The sequence below is a fragment of the Echinops telfairi genome, unplaced genomic scaffold (genome assembly GCF_000313985.2).
Source record: "Echinops telfairi isolate 266 unplaced genomic scaffold, ASM31398v2 ScPeMD7_2573;HRSCAF=3158, whole genome shotgun sequence".
In the NCBI taxonomy this organism is placed as follows: Eukaryota; Metazoa; Chordata; class Mammalia; order Afrosoricida; family Tenrecidae; genus Echinops; species Echinops telfairi.
In genome coordinates, this window is record NW_022106471.1 from 16,515,461 (window position 1) to 16,534,067 (window position 18,607).

An 18,607-nucleotide genomic window follows, 5' to 3' on the forward strand; every position below is an offset into this window, starting at 1 on the left:
TGAATGTACAAATGTGCTTTACACAATTGATGTGTGTATGGATTGTGATAAGAGTTGTATGAGCCCCTAATAAAATGATTTAAAAAAAGAAGAAAGAGGTTTTTATACAAGAGCAATTGATTATTGAGAAAACATCCTAGCCCAGTGCAAATCAAGTCCATAAGTCCGACATGAGCCCATATGCCTGGTCCCAATCTATAAAGCTCTCTTCAGATTCATGGAACACATGTAATGATGCCAAATGCAGGACTATCACAGGCCAGTGGGCGGAAAGTCTCGCTGACAGGGGTCCCTTCGTGGCTTCTCAAGCTCAGGGCACTAGTGTAATTCCAGTGTCTTGTTAGTAGAGAGTCTCTCTAGGTGTCAGCAGAGAAAGAGACAGACAGAGTTTCCCCCCTCCAAGGAGGAATACAGGAGTTCCCAGAATCCTTAGGGGAAGGCCATGCCCACACAGAGGCCTCATTGGCTATCACCTGATTGACAGGCTAGACTCTACCCCTTCATTCTTAATCCTCTCAAATTGACAAATGATTATATAACTACCACAGAACTACCCCTTGTCAGTTTGACACTTTCATACAACTCTTTAGCCATATGCAATTTTCAAGCAAACAATAATAAAATCATATCTGTACCTAACAGGATAAAACTAAAATGCATACAATTCAATATATGCCACTCTTATTTAAATATAACATTCTATAAGTGAATAAAACAAAAATATCCTACGTTTAACAATTGCAAATATTCTCATTTACATCTTTATATTATTATAGAAATCTCTATTTTAACAAATAACAGCTTTTTAAAAAGTGACTGCATATTATAATATACAACTATCATTTTCAAATTCATTAAGTGTATTGTGTTACCATTACTTTTAAAATATCACAATGATGGACATTTAGGTTATTTTCAAGTTTTATTTCAATGAAAAAATCCATATAGAGATCTGTTTACAGTGTGGTGAATTCCATCCTGGGGATGGAATAGCTGGACATGACAGAGTATATACATATTGATGTATGTGTATCTTATGCATATGTGATATTATTGTATTACACTTTAAAATTCAAGTCAATTTGCTTCTAAACATTTATAAATTTAAAATCCTTAGTTTTTATTTTTTGAGGTTTTTAAAAATCATTTTATTGGGGACTCGTACAGCTCTTATCACAATCCATACATACATCCTTGTGTCAAGCACATTTGTACATGTTGCCATCATCATTTTCAAAACATTTTCTTTCTACTTGAGCCCTTAGTATCAGCTCCTCATTTTTCCCCTCCCTGTCCCACCCTCCCTCCCTCATGAACCCTTGATAATTTAAATTTTGTTTTTTCAAGTTTTACACTGACCAATGTCTACCTTCACCTACCCACTTTTCTGTTATCTGTTGTGTTAGTCTGGGGAGACTAGAGAAACAAATCCAGGGACACACAAAAGTGTATAAGAAAGATATTTATATACAAGAGCAATTGAACATTGAGAAAACATCCCAACCCAGTCCAATCAAGTCCATAAGTCTGATACCAGTCACGAAACACGTGCAGTGATGCCGAATGTAGAAGATCACAGGCCAGTGGGTAGAAAGTCTCTGGATCCAGTGGCATTGGAAACATCTCAGCACTGGCAGGGGTGTCTGCATCAGGGTGGGTCCATGTATCTTGTCAGCTGCTATGTCTCCTAGGGAGTGAGAGAGAGTCTCCCACCTCCAAGGAGGAAATACCAGATTTCCCAGAATTCTCATGAGAAGGTCATGCCCACACAGAAGCTTCATTGGCTATGATCCAATTGACAGACTATGACAGACTAGACTCCACCCCTTCGCTCGTAATCCTCTCAAATTGACAATTATATAACTACCACATCCATCCCCCTAGGAGGGGGTTATATGTAAGTCATTGTGATTGTTTTCCCCTTTCTCCCCCCACCTTCCCCTTACTGTCCTGGTTTTGCTACTCACAGTATTGGTCCAGAGGGGTAATCTGTCGTAGATTCCCTGTTTCCAGCTTTTCTTTTATTTACTTTTATTGGGGGCTCTTAGCATCTCATCACAATCCTTACATTCCTCTAATGGGTCAAGTACATTTGCACATATGCCGCCATCATCATTTTCAAAGCATTCTCTTCCCACTTAAGCCCCTGATATCAGCTCCCCATTTCTTCCCCCTCACTCCCCCATCTGCCCTCCCTCACAAGCCCTTGATAAGTTATAGATTATTTTTTCCATATCTTAACATCGCCCTCCATCACCCCATACCCACTTTTCCATTATTCATCCCCCTGGGAGGGTGTTCTAGGTTGATCCTTGTGATCGATTTCCCCTTTCTCCCCCTTCTCTCCCCTAATCCTCCTGGTATTTGTACTATCATTGTTGTCCCTGAGGGGTTTATCTATCCTGCCGTGTTGCTGGCTCTTACGTGTAGCAGTGTGCATGCTCTGGTCTAATCTGACTTGTAGAATTGGGGTCATGATAGTTGGCAGGGAGGAAGCATTAAAGAACTAGAGGAAAGTTGTGTGTTTCATCGCTGCTATACTACACCCTGACTGGCTCTTCTCTTCCTTGTGACCCTTCTCTAAGGGGATGTCCAATTGTCTACAGACGGGCTTTGGGTCTCCACTCTGCCCTCCCCCTCATTCATATTATAAGATTTTATTCTGAGTCTTAGATGCCTGATACCTGACCCCATCGACACCTCATGATCACAGGCTGGTGTGCTTCTTCCATGTGGACTTTGTTGCTTCTGAGCTAGATGGCCGCTTGTTTACCTTCAAGCCTTTAAGACCCCATACACTGTAACTTTTGATAGCCGGGCAAGCCTTAGTTTTGTTGTTGACCCCTGGAACCACTGTATTTATGTATATTTGCCTTCAGGGAAATTAGAAATAGTACAACCCTCTCTTGGCTGGATACAACATCTAATCACTCTGAGCAACTCTGCGCTTTAAAAACATTACTCTACTGACTTACTCTAATATATTGAGAATGAAATATTTTTTATATTAAAGGACACAGACACAACAGTATATATTAAAGTTCTAATTTTATTGCTTCTCATATATATATATATAAGATTAAATATATGTTCACAATTTGGGATAGAGGGACTATTTTAGGTTTTTTCTCTTTAATGCTTATTGGTTTGTTTGGGGTTTTTTTTTTTAGGTTAGAAAGATAATAAATACTTGTATAAAATTCAATATTCTTTAATAGAAGTATGTTTGACATTACTTTTATTTTTAATGTATGTTTTCTTTATTAAGAATGCGACACTACAAGCAGAGAAGCAAGCGTTGAAAGCCCAGCTGAGGCAGCTGGAGACCCAGAGCAGTAATGTGCAGGCCCAGATGCTCGCACTTCAGAGACAGACCGCGTCATTACAGGAACAAAATACCACTCTGCAGACACAGAATGCCAAGCTCCAGGTGGTGATATAATATTTGGGGGATATGCTATTAAACTAGGGAAAATAAACTAGACATAAGAGCATTAGTATATTTACTAAGTGAAGATAAGTTAAAATATTTGTAATTAGTACCTTGCCAAGTTTTCAAATTTTAACATCATTTAAATGGTAGAGCCTCTTAAACATTAATTAATTCCTTCAACAAGTAGGGTAAAATAGAGTTTTCCTTATATTTACTTTGTGATCTCCCCCTCGCTTCAGTCATGCCCTTGTCATGGAGTAGACTCGAGTGGGGTTCATGGTGCGGTTCTCATCAGAGGTCACTGGGGGATTTAGCACTGGATCTACACATCGGACAACTCAACAGTTGACTCCTGGCCAGAGCAGTTGAGCCGTCATCAGCACGATCAATTTTAGAACATTTTAAAATTGTGGCATAAGTATACACAGCAAACGTTCTCCAGTTCAACCACTTACAGTGTGTAAAACCAGTGCCACTGATTATTCTCTTCATGCCGTAAAACCATTATTGATGTCCCTCTCCACATTATTTCCACCACCAAGAATGCTATCTTTTGACTTAATAGTTCGTAATTGCCAATGTCTTTTTAAGTAGAACAGTCTAGATAGAGAAAAATGCTGCTCTTTGAAACTTCTAAAGATGAAAAGAAATCTCTCTGAATCTAAAAGTTCTGTAATCCTTTTCCAAGTCGTAATGCAAATAGTAATTTCGTTTAAACTCTTTGGAAAAGCTTGTTTTCAAAAGTAATTTTTCAGTCTATTAACCTGCAAATTGTAGAAAATGATAAGCTATATTTGTAGCTCTGTACTTTTCCAATATGTGGCTTTTTAACCGTTATTTAAAATAAATTTAAACGTGTGTATATACATAACACACATTTTAAAACATAAATCAAAAAGGTAATCTTTATGAGCCCCTAATAAAATGATAAAATTTTTTTAAAATTTAAGTTAATCGTGGACAAGCTTAAGTCCAAATTTCCCTGGTGTAATGTGAACACATACGACATGACTTACTTAGAACTTCCTAAAGTTTATGCATTGTTATATTTTGTCTTATAAAAGAACATGTCTGATGACAATATCCATCCTCGCAGGTTGAAAATTCAACCCTTAATTCTCAAAGTACCTCCCTTATGAACCAGAATGCACAGCTCCAAATCCAACAATCGTCCTTAGAAAATGAACATGAATCTGTAACCAAGGAAAGAGAAGATCTGAAGTCTCTCTATGAGTCTCTCGTCAGAGACCACGAGAAGCTAGCACTTCTTCATGAGCGACAGGCTTCGGAGTATGAATCCCTCATCACGAAACATGGCACTCTGAAGTTGGCCCACAAAAATCTTGAGGTGGAGCATAAAGATCTCGAAGATCGGTAATTTTTCATGTCATCTTACGTTATTAATTTAAACCACTTTTCTCCAAATAGTGCAATAAGTTAGTTGTGTTATAAAGGTCTGAGAAATAATTTATGTATATAGTTTATAAATGTACACATTTTGTATGATATTTATTAATTTTGTTTCTGCAATTTCTAAAATATTTTTTCTTGAAGAAATATACACTATCTTTTTTCCCCAGTTATAATCAGTTACTAAAACAGAAAGGACAACTGGAAGATTTGGAAAAAATGCTCAAAGTAGAACAGGAAAAAATGCTGCTTGAAAACAAAACCCATGAGGCGGTGGCTGCAGAACACAAGAGGCTGTGCGGAGAACATGACCGGTAACACATGAGTTTGTGCATGTCTGGATGTCCCATACAGGCCATGGACTGCCTCTGTGCAGTACCAAGCATAATTTGTCCTTAAACTTTGAAGAAGTGGAATAGAGTATCTGTATAATTTCTTCTGCAGCTAAAAAAAGACAGCGGGAAAATTCCATAGCTAGTTATGGAATGCTCAGGAAAGAACCTTGCTCTATGTTTTCTCATAGTACTTCGTTTTATTCAACTGAGTATGTTTTTAAGTTATATTTTATGATAACATTTCTATATCTTGATAGTATTTACTTTCTTTGTTGACACAGAATTTAATGGGACCTGATTTTTTGTGTCTTGCTTTTCACTAATCTGATAAACCACTTCTTGTCTTTTCAAATTGCTAAAGAGTAATAATTTCTTGGCTGATGGATGTGTACTTCTTTGTAACTGTCTTGTGTGATAATGGTCTCATGTTGTCATAGGGCAGTTATTTCTTAATGGACACCCTGGGATAGCAAAACTCTTCAACTGTTCGTCTCTTTATAAATGCTAAAGCTACTTTTTAGAAACTTCAAAAGTTTTTCAATAGCCTAAACATTTACACAATTATTATGGCTGAGACAGCTGTGCACATAGTAATTCATACTGGGTTCAGTAATCATTGTGATCTGAGTCTCACATTGGATTGTAGAAGGTCTGAATCCTCTGTGAAATAAACTGGATTGGTTGTGGGGTTTTTTCTATTTAAATTTTATATGTTAAAACTATCAAAATATTTTGAGACCAGAATAGAAACTGATCATAATCAGTTTGGTAACTGGTAAAATAATCTTTTTATGTTGTGCACACATGTGTGTCAAATTTAATATTGTGTAAGTTAAAATGAAAGCTACTAACAGACTCTACATTTTACTCCATTGTGATTTTTAATTATAGGTTGACTCATACATATAGTCAGCTTTTGAAAGAAACTGAAATTTTACAAACGGACCATAAAAATTTGAAGAGTCTTCTAAATAATTCCAAACTGGAACAAACAAGATTAGAGGCTGAGTTTTCTAAGCTAAAGGAACAATACCAACAGTTGGATATCACATCTACCAAGCTGAATAACCAGTGTGAGGTGAGCTTTGACAAGTGAAATCGCTGCTGCTTTCTGTATGCATCAAGGCCTTTCTAAAAGTAAACCATGGTACAATGACAGCGGCCGTCTACAGGAGCAATTAGTGGGTGTTTTCTAAAAGACTTGGTCAGGGATAATTGAAATATAACTTAGATAAAAATTATTTTATCGTTAATTTTAGCTTTTTTTCACCATTGATTTTCCTTGCTCTGTCAAGATGATGTACTTGTTATGAAGCAGATCTTTATTCGTTCCCTGATGTACACCACTGAACTAAAGAGACAAAAAGCCATGGCCGTGCTGAGCTTATATGCCATTGGATAGAAACAGAAAACAAACATGATAAGTGAAACACAGTGCTCCCGTGATTACAACCGTGTAACAAAATAACCTGAAAATGGAGTGGGATAAAACAGTCATTTATAAGACGCACTTAGCCATCAGCACCTTCTGGCACCCAGTGCTCACGAATTCTGTTGGTTGGGAATTCAGCAAGGACAGTAGGATGCTGTCTTGGCTCCACGGGGCCCCTGCTGGAAGAATGGAAAGCTGAAATCATCTGCAGTCCCTGCCACTCCCTCATCACATAGATGCTGGCTAACAGGTGGAAACATTAATCCTCTCCCCCTGGCCTCCTTTGGACTTTACCACAATATGGTGTTTGGGTTCCAGGGAAAAGAAAACCAGATAAAAACCTCACAAGTCATGCAACATTATTTCTTCTGGGTTCTGTTCATCATGGCCGTCCTACAGTTCTATCCCAGAGAGGGAGAAGTAAACTCAGACCTCTCCTTAGTTCTGACACCAGGCAGTCCCACCGTACAAAAGGAAAACCAGCAGTTTTGATGCTGTCGGAGGTTGGCCTGATTTGGAGCAGAGCACAGAAAAGGTCCATGCTTAGAAGAGTTGTCAAAATATAGTTCTCAGCATGATATTATAATTCTGCTTGGACAAACAATAGACCACCAGACAGACTAGTCAGATGTGTAAAATGAGACAGCCATTGTAGGTCTCGGTATACCTTTGGTCTGTAAAGCTACTCACCACCACCACCCAGCGCTGTTGGCTCCATCCCGATCCCGAGAGGCCCTGTGCTCCATGTGGGGTGGCCAGGGCTGCAGAAGACTCCATCTGAGTGGCCACTGAAAGGCTGCTCTTGTCTTACATCTTACCTAGATTCACTAATATCTTATCACATCTGCTGTATAAATCTCTCTCGTTATATATTCCCCATTTTTCTCCCAGAGCACTTTGAAAGTCTGTTACATAGATGTATTGTTAATGAATTTCTTCAGGGTGCCTTTCATAAGAACAAGACCATTGTCTTAGACAACCACAATATCATTTGTCAGTGTTTAGGGAAGTTATATAAATATATACCATATTCATGTTCCCATTTTTAACTTATCCCTATAAGGGCTTTTTGTAATTCTCTTGCCCTTTCCAGTCCAGGGTCACTTTTAAAATTTAGTTAACTATAATGTTTCTGTAGTCTTATTTAATCAGAGAAATTTGCTTAGTCTGTCTTTGTATTTTATTATATGGATTTTTAAAAAATATTAAAGGCCAGTTATTGAATATAGTGTTTTTTTTCATTTTGGACTTTTGTGGTATTCTCTGGTATTTAGGTCCAGGTCATACATTCCTGACCAGAATGCTACATGAGTGACTTTATAGCCTCCTCAGTGATCAGTCACTTAGGAGCCCTCGTGGCCTGGTGGTTGTGCATTGGCCTGGGATCCTCAAGGTATCAGGTCAAGACCACCAGTTTCTCCGAGGGTAGGTAAAGAGTTGTCCTGCCTACCCCTCTGCTGTTTATTTTGGTTAATCAACGTGTTTTCCGGTTACTCCAATGTATAGTTAAGTATTTCCACAACTGCAACTAGTAACAATCTTTAAGCAAACACTTAAAGACCAAGCAAATACCCTGCCAAAATCCATCTTTTTGAATGCAGATAAAACATCCCATTTTATTTTTCTGCTCTCCTGAGTAAACATCCCCATCTTGTGGACTCTCAAAAAATTTCACGAAGGTTCACTTTTCCTTTTTAATTTTTTCCACATTTATTTATAACCACAGCAGGTTTTTAAATTATGAATTTATGTCAGTAATTTGTACATTCGTTATATGACCTAATGAACAATAAAACAACATTTCATTGTTGGTTGTATTTAATTTTATCTTTATGGTTGTGCCCTTGGTAGAGAGAGATTTCAGTTGAAGTAGTGAAGGGCTTTGTATTTCAAAATTGTAAATTATTAGGGCAGTTGATTACTCTATTTCATCATTGAAATAAGAATTCATCTTATTTCATATTTTAAAAATGTGTTCTTAGTGGTATGTAAAAAGGTGTGTTTAATAGTATGTCAGCTTAAATTTGTTGCGGTACCTTTCTGTTAATAATTTCTTTAGACGGGAGGGCAGGCAGAGAAAAAAATAAATAAATAATTTCTTTAGAAAGAATCAATACCAAACTAGTTGCAAGGAGTTGGGGGTTGAAAGAGTGCCCACAGCCCAACATCTTCCCTGCACGCCTCCATGGAGTTGGCTCCCTCGAGTCCCTGGGTTCTTTGAATCACTGCAGTGACCCCACGGAACCCAAGAAAGTCCCAGGACATGTCTTACATAGGGGTGGGTGCTCTTCAGTCCAGAGTCCGAAGTCAGGCCAGGATAAACCAGATGTTGGGGCCAGAAGACGGGCTCCTTTCCTGGCTCTTGCCAGTGATGAGATCATACCCCCTGCTTCTCAGTGGACTCATACGCAGTGGTATGGCTCATGGGCACATCCTATCAGTATCTTACCCCATGCAGAAAAAAGCCGTGTGGTGAAAGTTACAGACTGCAGTCAAACTTCACTCAAATGTAATAATCTGTTCTCCCATTCCTAGACTGTATCTTACGCAAATGTGGCCTCTGGCAACGTTTCCCATAAGTATTGGCCTCCTGCTGTTCCTCATCCCCGAGGCTCTTTCCCAGGCCACCCTTGAAACAAGCAAGGGGAGAAAAAAACAAAAACAAAAGCCTGCCCAGTATGTAATGAAGGGCATTCATTGTCATTAAGACTGCTAATAGTTATCACTCATGTTCTAATCAACATGTAACTAATTGTTCAAAGAACACAAATCTCAAGGAAGAACTTTGTTTTCCAGATGTGCAAGGCGATTTGTTATCTAACTATTGACTTTGTTAAAAAATGTTTGTATTTAAACAGTTGCTAAGCCAACTTAAAGGAAACTTAGAAGAAGAAAATCGACACCTGTTAGATCAAATTCAGACTTTAATGCTCCAGAACAGAACACTGTTGGAGCAGAATATGGAAAGCAAGGATCTCTTTCATGTAGAACAAAGACAGTACATGTAAGTACTTTCATACTTTAAAATGTTATTCATCATTTATCCCTGAGACTCAGTGGGCAACACACCTTGATGCTAGTTTAACTGATTTGAGACATCATTTTTAAAAAAAATAATTAAATCATTTTATTGGGGGCTAGTACAACTCTTATCACAATCCACACATACATCCATTGTGTCAAGTACTTTTGTATATTTGTTTCCCTCATCATTCTCAAAACATTTGCTTTCTACTTGAGCCCTTGGTATCAGCTCCTCATTTTCTCCCCTCCCTCCCTGCTCCCCCCTCCCCCATGAACCCTTGATAATTTATCAGTTATTATTGTTTTGTCATATCTTACACCATCCGACATCACCCTTCACCCACTTCTCCGCTGTCCGTCCCCCAGGGAGGAGGTTATATGTAGATCCTTGTAATCTGTTCCCCCTTTCTCCCTCACCTTCCCTCCACCCTCCCAGTATCGCCACTCTCACCACTGGGCCTGAGGGGTTCATCTGTCCTGGATTCCCTGTATTTCCAGTTGCCACCAAACCAGTGTCCATCCTCCGGTCCAGCAAGATTTGTAAGGAAAAATTGGTATCATGATAGTGGGTGGGGGAAGCATTCAAGAACTAGAGGAAAATTGTATGTCTCATCATTGCTACACTGCACCCTGACTGGCTCGTCTCCTCCCCGTGGCCCTTCCGCAAGGGGATGTCCAATTGCCCACAGAGGGGCCCCTGGGTCCCCACTCCCTACTCCCCCTCATTCACAATGCTATGATTTTTTTGGTCTTTCATGCCTGATCCATGATCCCTTCAACACCTCTTGATCTCACAAACTGGTGTGCTTCTTCCATGTGAGCTTTGTTGTTTCTCAGTTAGATGGCCGCCTGTTTATCTTCAAGCCTACAGGACCCCAAACTGTATATCTTTTGATAGCCAGGCACCATCAGCTTTCTCCATCACCTTTGCTTATGCACCCACTTTGTCTTCAGCAATCGTGTCGGGACAGGCTGGTGTGCTTCTTCCATGTGGGCTTTGTTTTTTCTCAGCTAGATGTCCACTTGTTTATCACCAAGCCTTTAAGATCCCAGATGATACAGCTTTTGATAGCCGGGCACCATCAGCTTTCTTCACCACATTTGCTTGTGCATCCGTTGTCTTCAGCATGCTAGGAAGGTGAGCATCTCAGACTGCCGAATTGTTAGGACAGTGTTCTTGTGTTGAGGGAGTACTTGAGTAGGGGCCCAAGAGACATCATTCATTTTAACATATATTTGAGCACTGATGTTCCAGGTTCTGTATTAATAACCACACATGTTAAGATGAGTACACAAGGTTCATAGTCTTATGGAATTAGTAACAAATATAAATTAAAATAAACATGTAAAACAATCATTTCTTTAGAAATCTGTGTAGGGGGTCGTAGACATACAGCACATATCAGGGGGAAAATGGTCTTTGTGTAGAAGAGAAGAGGAGGAGGTCCCAAAGATGATTGTTGAGCTCATACTGAAAGGTTCAATGGAAGTTTTCCTGGGACTATCCAGCCAAGGGAACAGCAGATGTAGAAACATGGAGGTGTAAGAATTGAGTATCATCACTGTATTTAGCGATTAAGTGAGCCACTTAGCTCCTACCACCTCAGTGTCCAGTCAGCCTCACTTTGATTAAGCTTAATTCATTTAGGATGGTTCCCATCCTATTCTGACCTCCAGTAAGTAACTGTTAAAGCAATCTGCAAAGATACTTCCTCACCATGTAGTGAAGATTTGTCCTCTGGGCACTCCATGGTGGGGGAGGCTTGTGGGTCCCGCTTGAAGAATTCACTCTTAGGTTCCAATTTCCCTAGGCCTTTGGACACTTCTCTTCTGTAGTATACCAATACAGTTGTGGCATTTCAAGTGTAAGGTGTTGTTATTGTTGTTGTTAGGCGCCGTCGAGTCAGCTCCGACCCATAGCGACCCTGTGCACAACAGAACAAAACACTGCCCAGTCCTGTTCCACCTTCACAGTGGCTCCTGTCCCTGAGACCATCGGTGCAGACACTGTGTCCATCCACCTTGTCGAGGACCTCCTTCTTTACGAAGCATTGTGTCCTTCTCCAGGGACTGGCCTCTCCTGATAGTCTGTTATGTTTCTGTACCTACTACAGAGCCCTGTTCATTGCCGTTGAGTCATTTCTGACTCATGACGAGCCCGTGTGTACGGAGTGAACGTACTCCACAGGCTTTCCAAGGCTGTGACCTTTCAAAAGCAGGTCACCAGGCCCGTATTCCTAGTTACCTCTGGGTGGGTTCGAGCTACCAACCTACTGGCTAGTAATCTACCAAGACACTAAAAATAGACTAGCATGTGGTAAAGTTAATATACTCATGAATTACTAGAGATCATCCTTTGGCAAATAAATTAAGTCTAAATAATTTGACTAAAAGGGGAAAAATATTTGCATAAAGATGTGATGCAAGATTATTATAAAATCTATACTTGTAAGCAGCACAAATACCTACTGTGTTTGCTTGTATGAATCATAATAAACCATGTCTTAGTTATCTATTACATGCTACTACAGTAGAAATACCACAGTGGATGGCTTAACAGACATTCGTTCTTTCCCAGTTGACAGGCTGGAAGTTCACATTCAGCAAGCTGACTCTAGGGTAGCGGGGGAAAGTGTTGTATCTTCTTGGCATCTGTGGCCTAGCATTCCTTAGACACGTGGGTCTTCACATCCGTCTTCCCCTGCAACTGGCTCCCAGGTCCTAAGCGCAGGGGACTCAGGTTCACAGGATGCTCTCCACTCCTGGCTTTTCTTCCTTGGTAGTCTTGGTAGATCCCTCTGATCTACCCTGCTTGCTTTTCTGAGAAAAGATGTTGAAGGCCGTGCCTCAGGGTCACCCCCTTACATCCGCACTGGGCTGTGGCAGGGTTACAGGTGCTGCACTTCTAACGCTCTAATTGTTCACACGGGGGAGGCTCGGGGGCTGCTACAGAACTCCTAGATTACACTATTACCTGTAGCCTAACCTCCGAGAATCCTGGATACGTATTTTGGGAGGACAGTTCGATCCATGACACGAATGTTATGAGTTTATTTAATAACCGTAACAAATGTTGAGAAAGGATTACTGCCATGATGTGTTTATGCAGAATTTTCTTTTAACCAAATTCTGTTGATGGGTTGAAACTTTAGATCTTATATCCCTTTATTTAAGTAAATTCTAAATTTAAGGAAAAGGAAACCAAAAAAAAAATCTCATTGTTTACTCCCTAATGAACTTTCAGGTCTTGTTATCTGTATTTATTTATGTCTTGAGAAGACAGTAGGCCATAATTAAAGAATAATTTATTATTCATAGCAACACAAAATATGATACATGCCCTAAAATGACATTTTTATTTTATAGTGACAAGTTGAATGAGTTAAGACGTCAAAAGGAGAAATTAGAAGAAAAAATCATGGATCAATACAAATTTTATGATCCATCACCTCCTAGAAGGTACCATTAACCAAATTTTACTAATTTTTACTGTGAAAGTTACATATTAAGGCTTTTAATTTTGTAGAGGATTTATAGGCTGAATTTTAAACGGAAGTGGGTTTTTTATGTTTTGTTTTGTTTTTTCTATTAGGAGAGGCAACTGGATTACCCTAAAAATGAGAAAATTGATCAAGTCTAAGAAAGATTTGAACCGGGAGCGTCAGAAATCTCTGACATTAACCCCCACGCGTTCTGACTCCAGTGAAGGCTTTCTCCAGCTTCCCCACCAGGACAGCCAGGACAGCTCTTCTGTGGGTTCCAACTCGTTGGAAGACGGCCAGACGCTGGGGACCAAGAAAAGCAGCAGTGAGTGCTTAACAACTCCTTGCGAGCTGAGGTGTCACTCTAGACGCCTCCATAGAGGGTTCTCTTAAGGATCTGAAACAGTTCTTTGGGAGAATAGTCTGATTCATGGCATTTAAAAAAGATTCCCTATGACCGTAAAATCTCTAATACAAGAGTGCACAACCTCATCAGTTTCTATATTTTGTATTTAGAGCACTATGTATACTATACATAGATGTATTTTAAACTATACAGAAAATAATTAAATACTAAGCATTTGAAGATGTCCAAGAAATTATTAGTTTTATAAAATATTCAAACAAATTTTTAACTTACACTATCACTAGTCATTTTTTAAAATTTATATTGTATATATCACTACCATTCTTTTGAAATAAATATCAAGCTCTTCATTAGGGTTACACCCAAAGCAATGCAATAAAAAAATTATGCACAGTGGTTTGACCTCAGGGAAATTATCTTTGACAAGACAAGAGTGTTTTCTTCCCTAGGAGCTTAGGCCTGGATAGTCTGTGTCAGGGGGCAGCTCTTCTGTGTGTGACGATGTCATTCCACCACCTAGCAACCCTTTAGGACAATAGGAACCACCCTAAGGTTTCCCACAGGTTCAGATCACGGATGCTTCCGTTGGTAGCCACGTGCTTCACAGCTGTGCTGCCACAGCTCCTAGAAATTGAAGTGCATAGGTAAGCAACCCACAAATATGTAAGTTTAAATTAGTCTCAATGAAACAGTTTCATTCTGTTTTCTCATAAGATTAATACTATCTAGTCTTCTGAAGTCTCGTCTTTCCCGCTAAATCTACTAGAAACCTCTGAGTAGTTACTGCTCTCTAAAGGCGGCAGACTAGTTAATAATATTGCCTGCTTTTAGGTATAAAGTACACCATACCTATTAAATGAGAAATTATAATGGGCACGTTTAGTGGTTTTTGTTTTTAATCAAAGGGTAATTTAATTTGGTCCTCAACTCTAGAAAAGCACCACACAGATTTGTTTGAAGCGATGGCTCTTTGAGTAGAAACTGTCACATGTGGATGCTCTGCTGGACTCCCAGAATAAGATTGGAAAGGAAGTGATTCTCTTCAATCCTGCTAGAGATCCGTTTGAGAAATTTACAAAGAAACCCAAAACTCAACACTACTACTAGTGTTCCCCTAATTTTCATCTGGCTTTGGGAAAAGGATCTTTTGTGTCTGTCTGTAAACTAACTGCTATAAATGAAACCAAAACTCAAGCCCAAACCAACTGCCATCGAGTGAATTCAGACTCATAGAGACGCTGTGTAAAGCCCGAGGCTGTACACCTTACCGGAGGGGATCGCCTTTTCTGTCTCCCACAGAGCAGCTGGTGGGTTTGAGTTGCTGACCTCCCGGTTGGCAGTCCAACACTTCCCAGAGATTCTTTTCCATCACTAGGAAGTCTAAAACTCCTTTTATCCTTCCATTTTGGAAGAGTGTCTGTCTGACAGTAAAGCAGTCTTTGGATCACAGTTGAAAGAAAAAAGGAAAAAAAAATCTAAACCAGGCAACACATGCATGCTACAACCATTCAGCTTTATTTTAGCCAAGCGTCCATTTTTACATTGTTTTCAGTTCATTTCGTTTTAACCATTGAAAACAGCTGTGTTTCTCAGAAGCCAGGGGACAAACAGGTCAAATTAAAAGCTTAAATGCATCATGATGGTGCCTAGTAGCAATCGCATAAACAGCTTGGAAAGCTGCCTTGGCATTGCCCACTCTTGATGGACTGTACTTGTCCGAGGAAAGGAGCACAGCAATTAAGGCTGTGTAGCTCTTTTAGCCTTTATGCAAATTTATTTCCTAGCTCCTAAATTGCATTTCCAAACAAGTGTAACAAATTTTTTTGCATCTAAATCTTGTTAAAAATGTAGTTTAAGAATGGCTAGTGACTAGTATGTTTTCATTTTTATTAGACACCTAATTTCTTTTGACAGAATTTTTTTTAGGGTTCCCTTAGATTTTTTTTCCCAGTAAGATAATCCATAAAGCCCTTCACAGTACTTAAAGATATGCTACACAGATCGCTTTCTCTCTTTTGCATGCTTTCCTTACCCTTTAGTCTGCTGGAGGTCAGGGCTGACATTCGTTAGCACTGTCGAAATATTCCTGAATTCTCTCCTTCCCTCACCCAGGCTTTTGCAAGATGAACAGAATCCCTTGCCCTTTTTAATCTCTAGAAGAGCTCTATGAAGAAAAGAGTGTGTGTAATATAATATACCAGAATTGAGTTAAAATGAAGAAGTTACTGGGTTTTTTTTTATTAAAGTTTAAGGAAAAAAACATCTTAACACGTTTCTTTAAATTATTTTAACCAGCTGTGGACAATGTGGTTTTTGTTGATGTGTATTATTAAAATACTCTAGTAGAATGTACATTTCCCTAAAAGCCTTATCATTTTAAAAGTTAAAAGGAAATAGAAGATTGAAAAGCCTTGTTCAGTTTTATCATGCTCTTAATTTTAAAGGGGTAGACTGACAAGTTACCTAGAAAAAGTGTTCCCTCCAGGAGTGATTTGAATCCGTTCTTATTTTTAAGTGACTGTAGCCATCCCAAGCTTTCAGTCTATGTTCCTCGTCAGTGTCTTCGGTGCTTTTTTGAGTATTTTAAAGTACATATTTCATTATCATTCAGCAACATGAGGATAACAGATTTAGTATAGCAACATAGCTGAAACTCAAACATTCATTTCTGTCCTTAATTTCAACATTTAACTCCCATCTGTTCTTCTCCCTTTTTTCTTTCATCTCCCTGTTTCTGTTGACCTCATGCTCTGACATTAAAGTGGTTGCCCTGAAAAGACTGCCCTTTTTGAGGAACAGACCGAAGGATAAAGACAAAAGGAAGGCCTGCTACCGTCGTTCCATGTGTAAGACTTTATGACAGTTGAGCTTCTTTGAAATGCCCACCCTGGCACCCATGACTAACCCTCGCTAACCTTTCTCAGGACTGTGCCCCGGTTCTTACTCTGTGTAAAGTGCAGTCTGCTTGTAATTAAAGGAGCTGGAGGAAGTTTTTCAAAAGCCAGCATGGAGTTTCCATTATATGTATGCTTCCTGATATATACACATGTGCATATACATGCATATGTGTGGTCATACTTCTAATAACTTAAATTCCCAGTGCTTTCTAAAAGTTGGCAGGAGAAGCCCATCATTTTATATGCCATAAAGATTTTTTTCCCAAAGAAATTTACTTAAGGAAGATACAGCAAAGCCATCATCAGCCTTAGGAATTTATTTTATATGAACCAGATAAAATAAACAAATAAAATGGCCAATAACTCTTAAAAATGGTTGTCATTCTTTCTACAGTAATACTTGGCGTTTTCTCTGTTATTTAAGTGAAATGGGTAAAGACATAATCACATTAAATGCCTGTCACTGGGGCTGTCATCTCTTGCAGGTTTTTATTGAGTGGTACACACTTCTTACTTGATTCATAAAGATGAGTAATCTCTAAAGTAACCTGCTCTGACCAAGGGCTCTTGGTCATTTTCAGTAACGATGCTCAATAAGCATTGCTCACCATCTTACCATTATTCATTCCATTTTTGTCACCATGAACTCACGTTTGAAGGCTTCTAATTATATTGCACTTCGCTGCGCAAAAGCATGGCAGTTGTGTACAGCAAAATTCTTTTTTGTTTTTTAAAGGAGGGCGGGGGTGAGGGGTGGGTGGGGATGGGGATAGGAAGTCCTTAATTGAACTGTATTATCTGGTAGCCTACTCACTTTATTCAGCTGAATGCATGTCATACATCAAATGACCTTGTGGTTATAGTTTTTGATTCTCATGTTCATTAATCCATAGACCAAAACTAAATCATTTGTAGTACAGAATAGACATAAGAACAAACACATTCACCATGCTGACTCATATGCTTTCATTTGCATCCCAGCCATGAATGACCTGGTGCAGTCCATGGTCCTAGCAGGAGGACAGTGGACAGGTAGTTCGGAACATTTGGAGGTTCCCGATGATATTGCAGCGGGTAAAAGGAGACAAGAACTGGGAGCTATGGCCTTCTCTGCTACAGCCATCAACTTTTCAACTGTCAGCTCTTCTGCAGGCTTCAGGTCCAAGCAGTTGGTTAATAATAAAGGTATAGGCCGTCTGCTCTTTGCACTATGATGTAACTGTTGGCAACAGGAATTTTAATTTGACTCTCCCTGTGTGTGTTTCTAAAGCAACAATCTGAAGTACTGACCAAAACATAATCTGGATTTTATTTGGAAGGATTCTCAAAATGTTTTAAATTTAAGAGGTTATACACAATGACTAAAATCTCTCCTAGGCCTCCATTCATCATAAGCAGCTAATGCACTAACAATAAAAGGAGAGGTAAACCAGGTAAAGAACGAGAAAGGAAGAAACAGAGAAGCTTTTTAAAGAAACTTAACAGCACTGCAGCTTCACACAGAGAATGTCATACAAAGACGCAGGCTCTTTGCTTTGCAGCGTCTCGCGGGAGAGGGTTTAGGGCTTCTGAGGCTTTCCCTGACCAGTCACCTTTCATCAGAGCTACTGGGCTCCTCCTTTCCAGTTCCAGTTTCTGTTTGAGTCTCTGATAATATGGTACCCCAAAAGAGATGTATTGCACATGATCCAAAAAGAAAGTAGTCCATAGCCTATGTCTATAGAATTTTGTGATGAACACTTTGGTTATAAAAACATTTTTATATCCGCTTTACTATTTTGTGTAGATACCACATCCTTTGAAGATATAAGTCCACAAGGTATCAGTGATGATTCCAGTACGGGATCAAGAGTTCATGGTAAGATTTGAATGTCAGAGAGGAGGTATTGAATGCAGAATGGGGATGCTAGGACGCTTGCATTGTGTAGGTGAATGTGACATTGCCAGCAAGCATGTGTTTCTAACTTGCATCTCCTAGTTGCCTCTGCCATTTTTCAAACCTAATTCTCTTTCTAGCCCTCTCTAAGGATCCCGCTTCATCTGTGTGTTTCTCTTTTGTAGTCATAGTCATTTATAAAGTGTGCCTGCAAAATACCCAACGGTGATTTTGTTGCCCTATTTTCTCAAAACAGAGGATGAGAGAGTTAAATTTTACCATTGGTTTACAATTGATAAGCTGATAAAAGATGGACATTAAGAAACTAAATGAAAAAAAATAAACTAAATG

General features: G+C 39.2%; 1 protein-coding gene across 1 annotated transcript in view; it reads left to right on the top strand.

Annotated features, from left to right (window-relative positions):
• CCDC88A (coiled-coil domain containing 88A) overlaps positions 1-18,607 on the top strand; it is a 111,561-nt gene that overhangs the window by 82,257 nt on the left and 10,697 nt on the right. The window contains exons 17-26 of the mRNA XM_045294099.1: positions 3,269-3,430; positions 4,530-4,807; positions 5,014-5,157; positions 6,070-6,256; positions 9,469-9,614; positions 13,001-13,093; positions 13,227-13,441; positions 16,246-16,329; positions 17,362-17,565; positions 18,167-18,238. Coding sequence (XP_045150034.1) covers positions 3,269-3,430; positions 4,530-4,807; positions 5,014-5,157; positions 6,070-6,256; positions 9,469-9,614; positions 13,001-13,093; positions 13,227-13,441; positions 16,246-16,329; positions 17,362-17,565; positions 18,167-18,238 — 1,585 coding nt within the window. The remainder of the gene's footprint in view (positions 1-3,268; positions 3,431-4,529; positions 4,808-5,013; positions 5,158-6,069; positions 6,257-9,468; positions 9,615-13,000; positions 13,094-13,226; positions 13,442-16,245; positions 16,330-17,361; positions 17,566-18,166; positions 18,239-18,607) is intronic.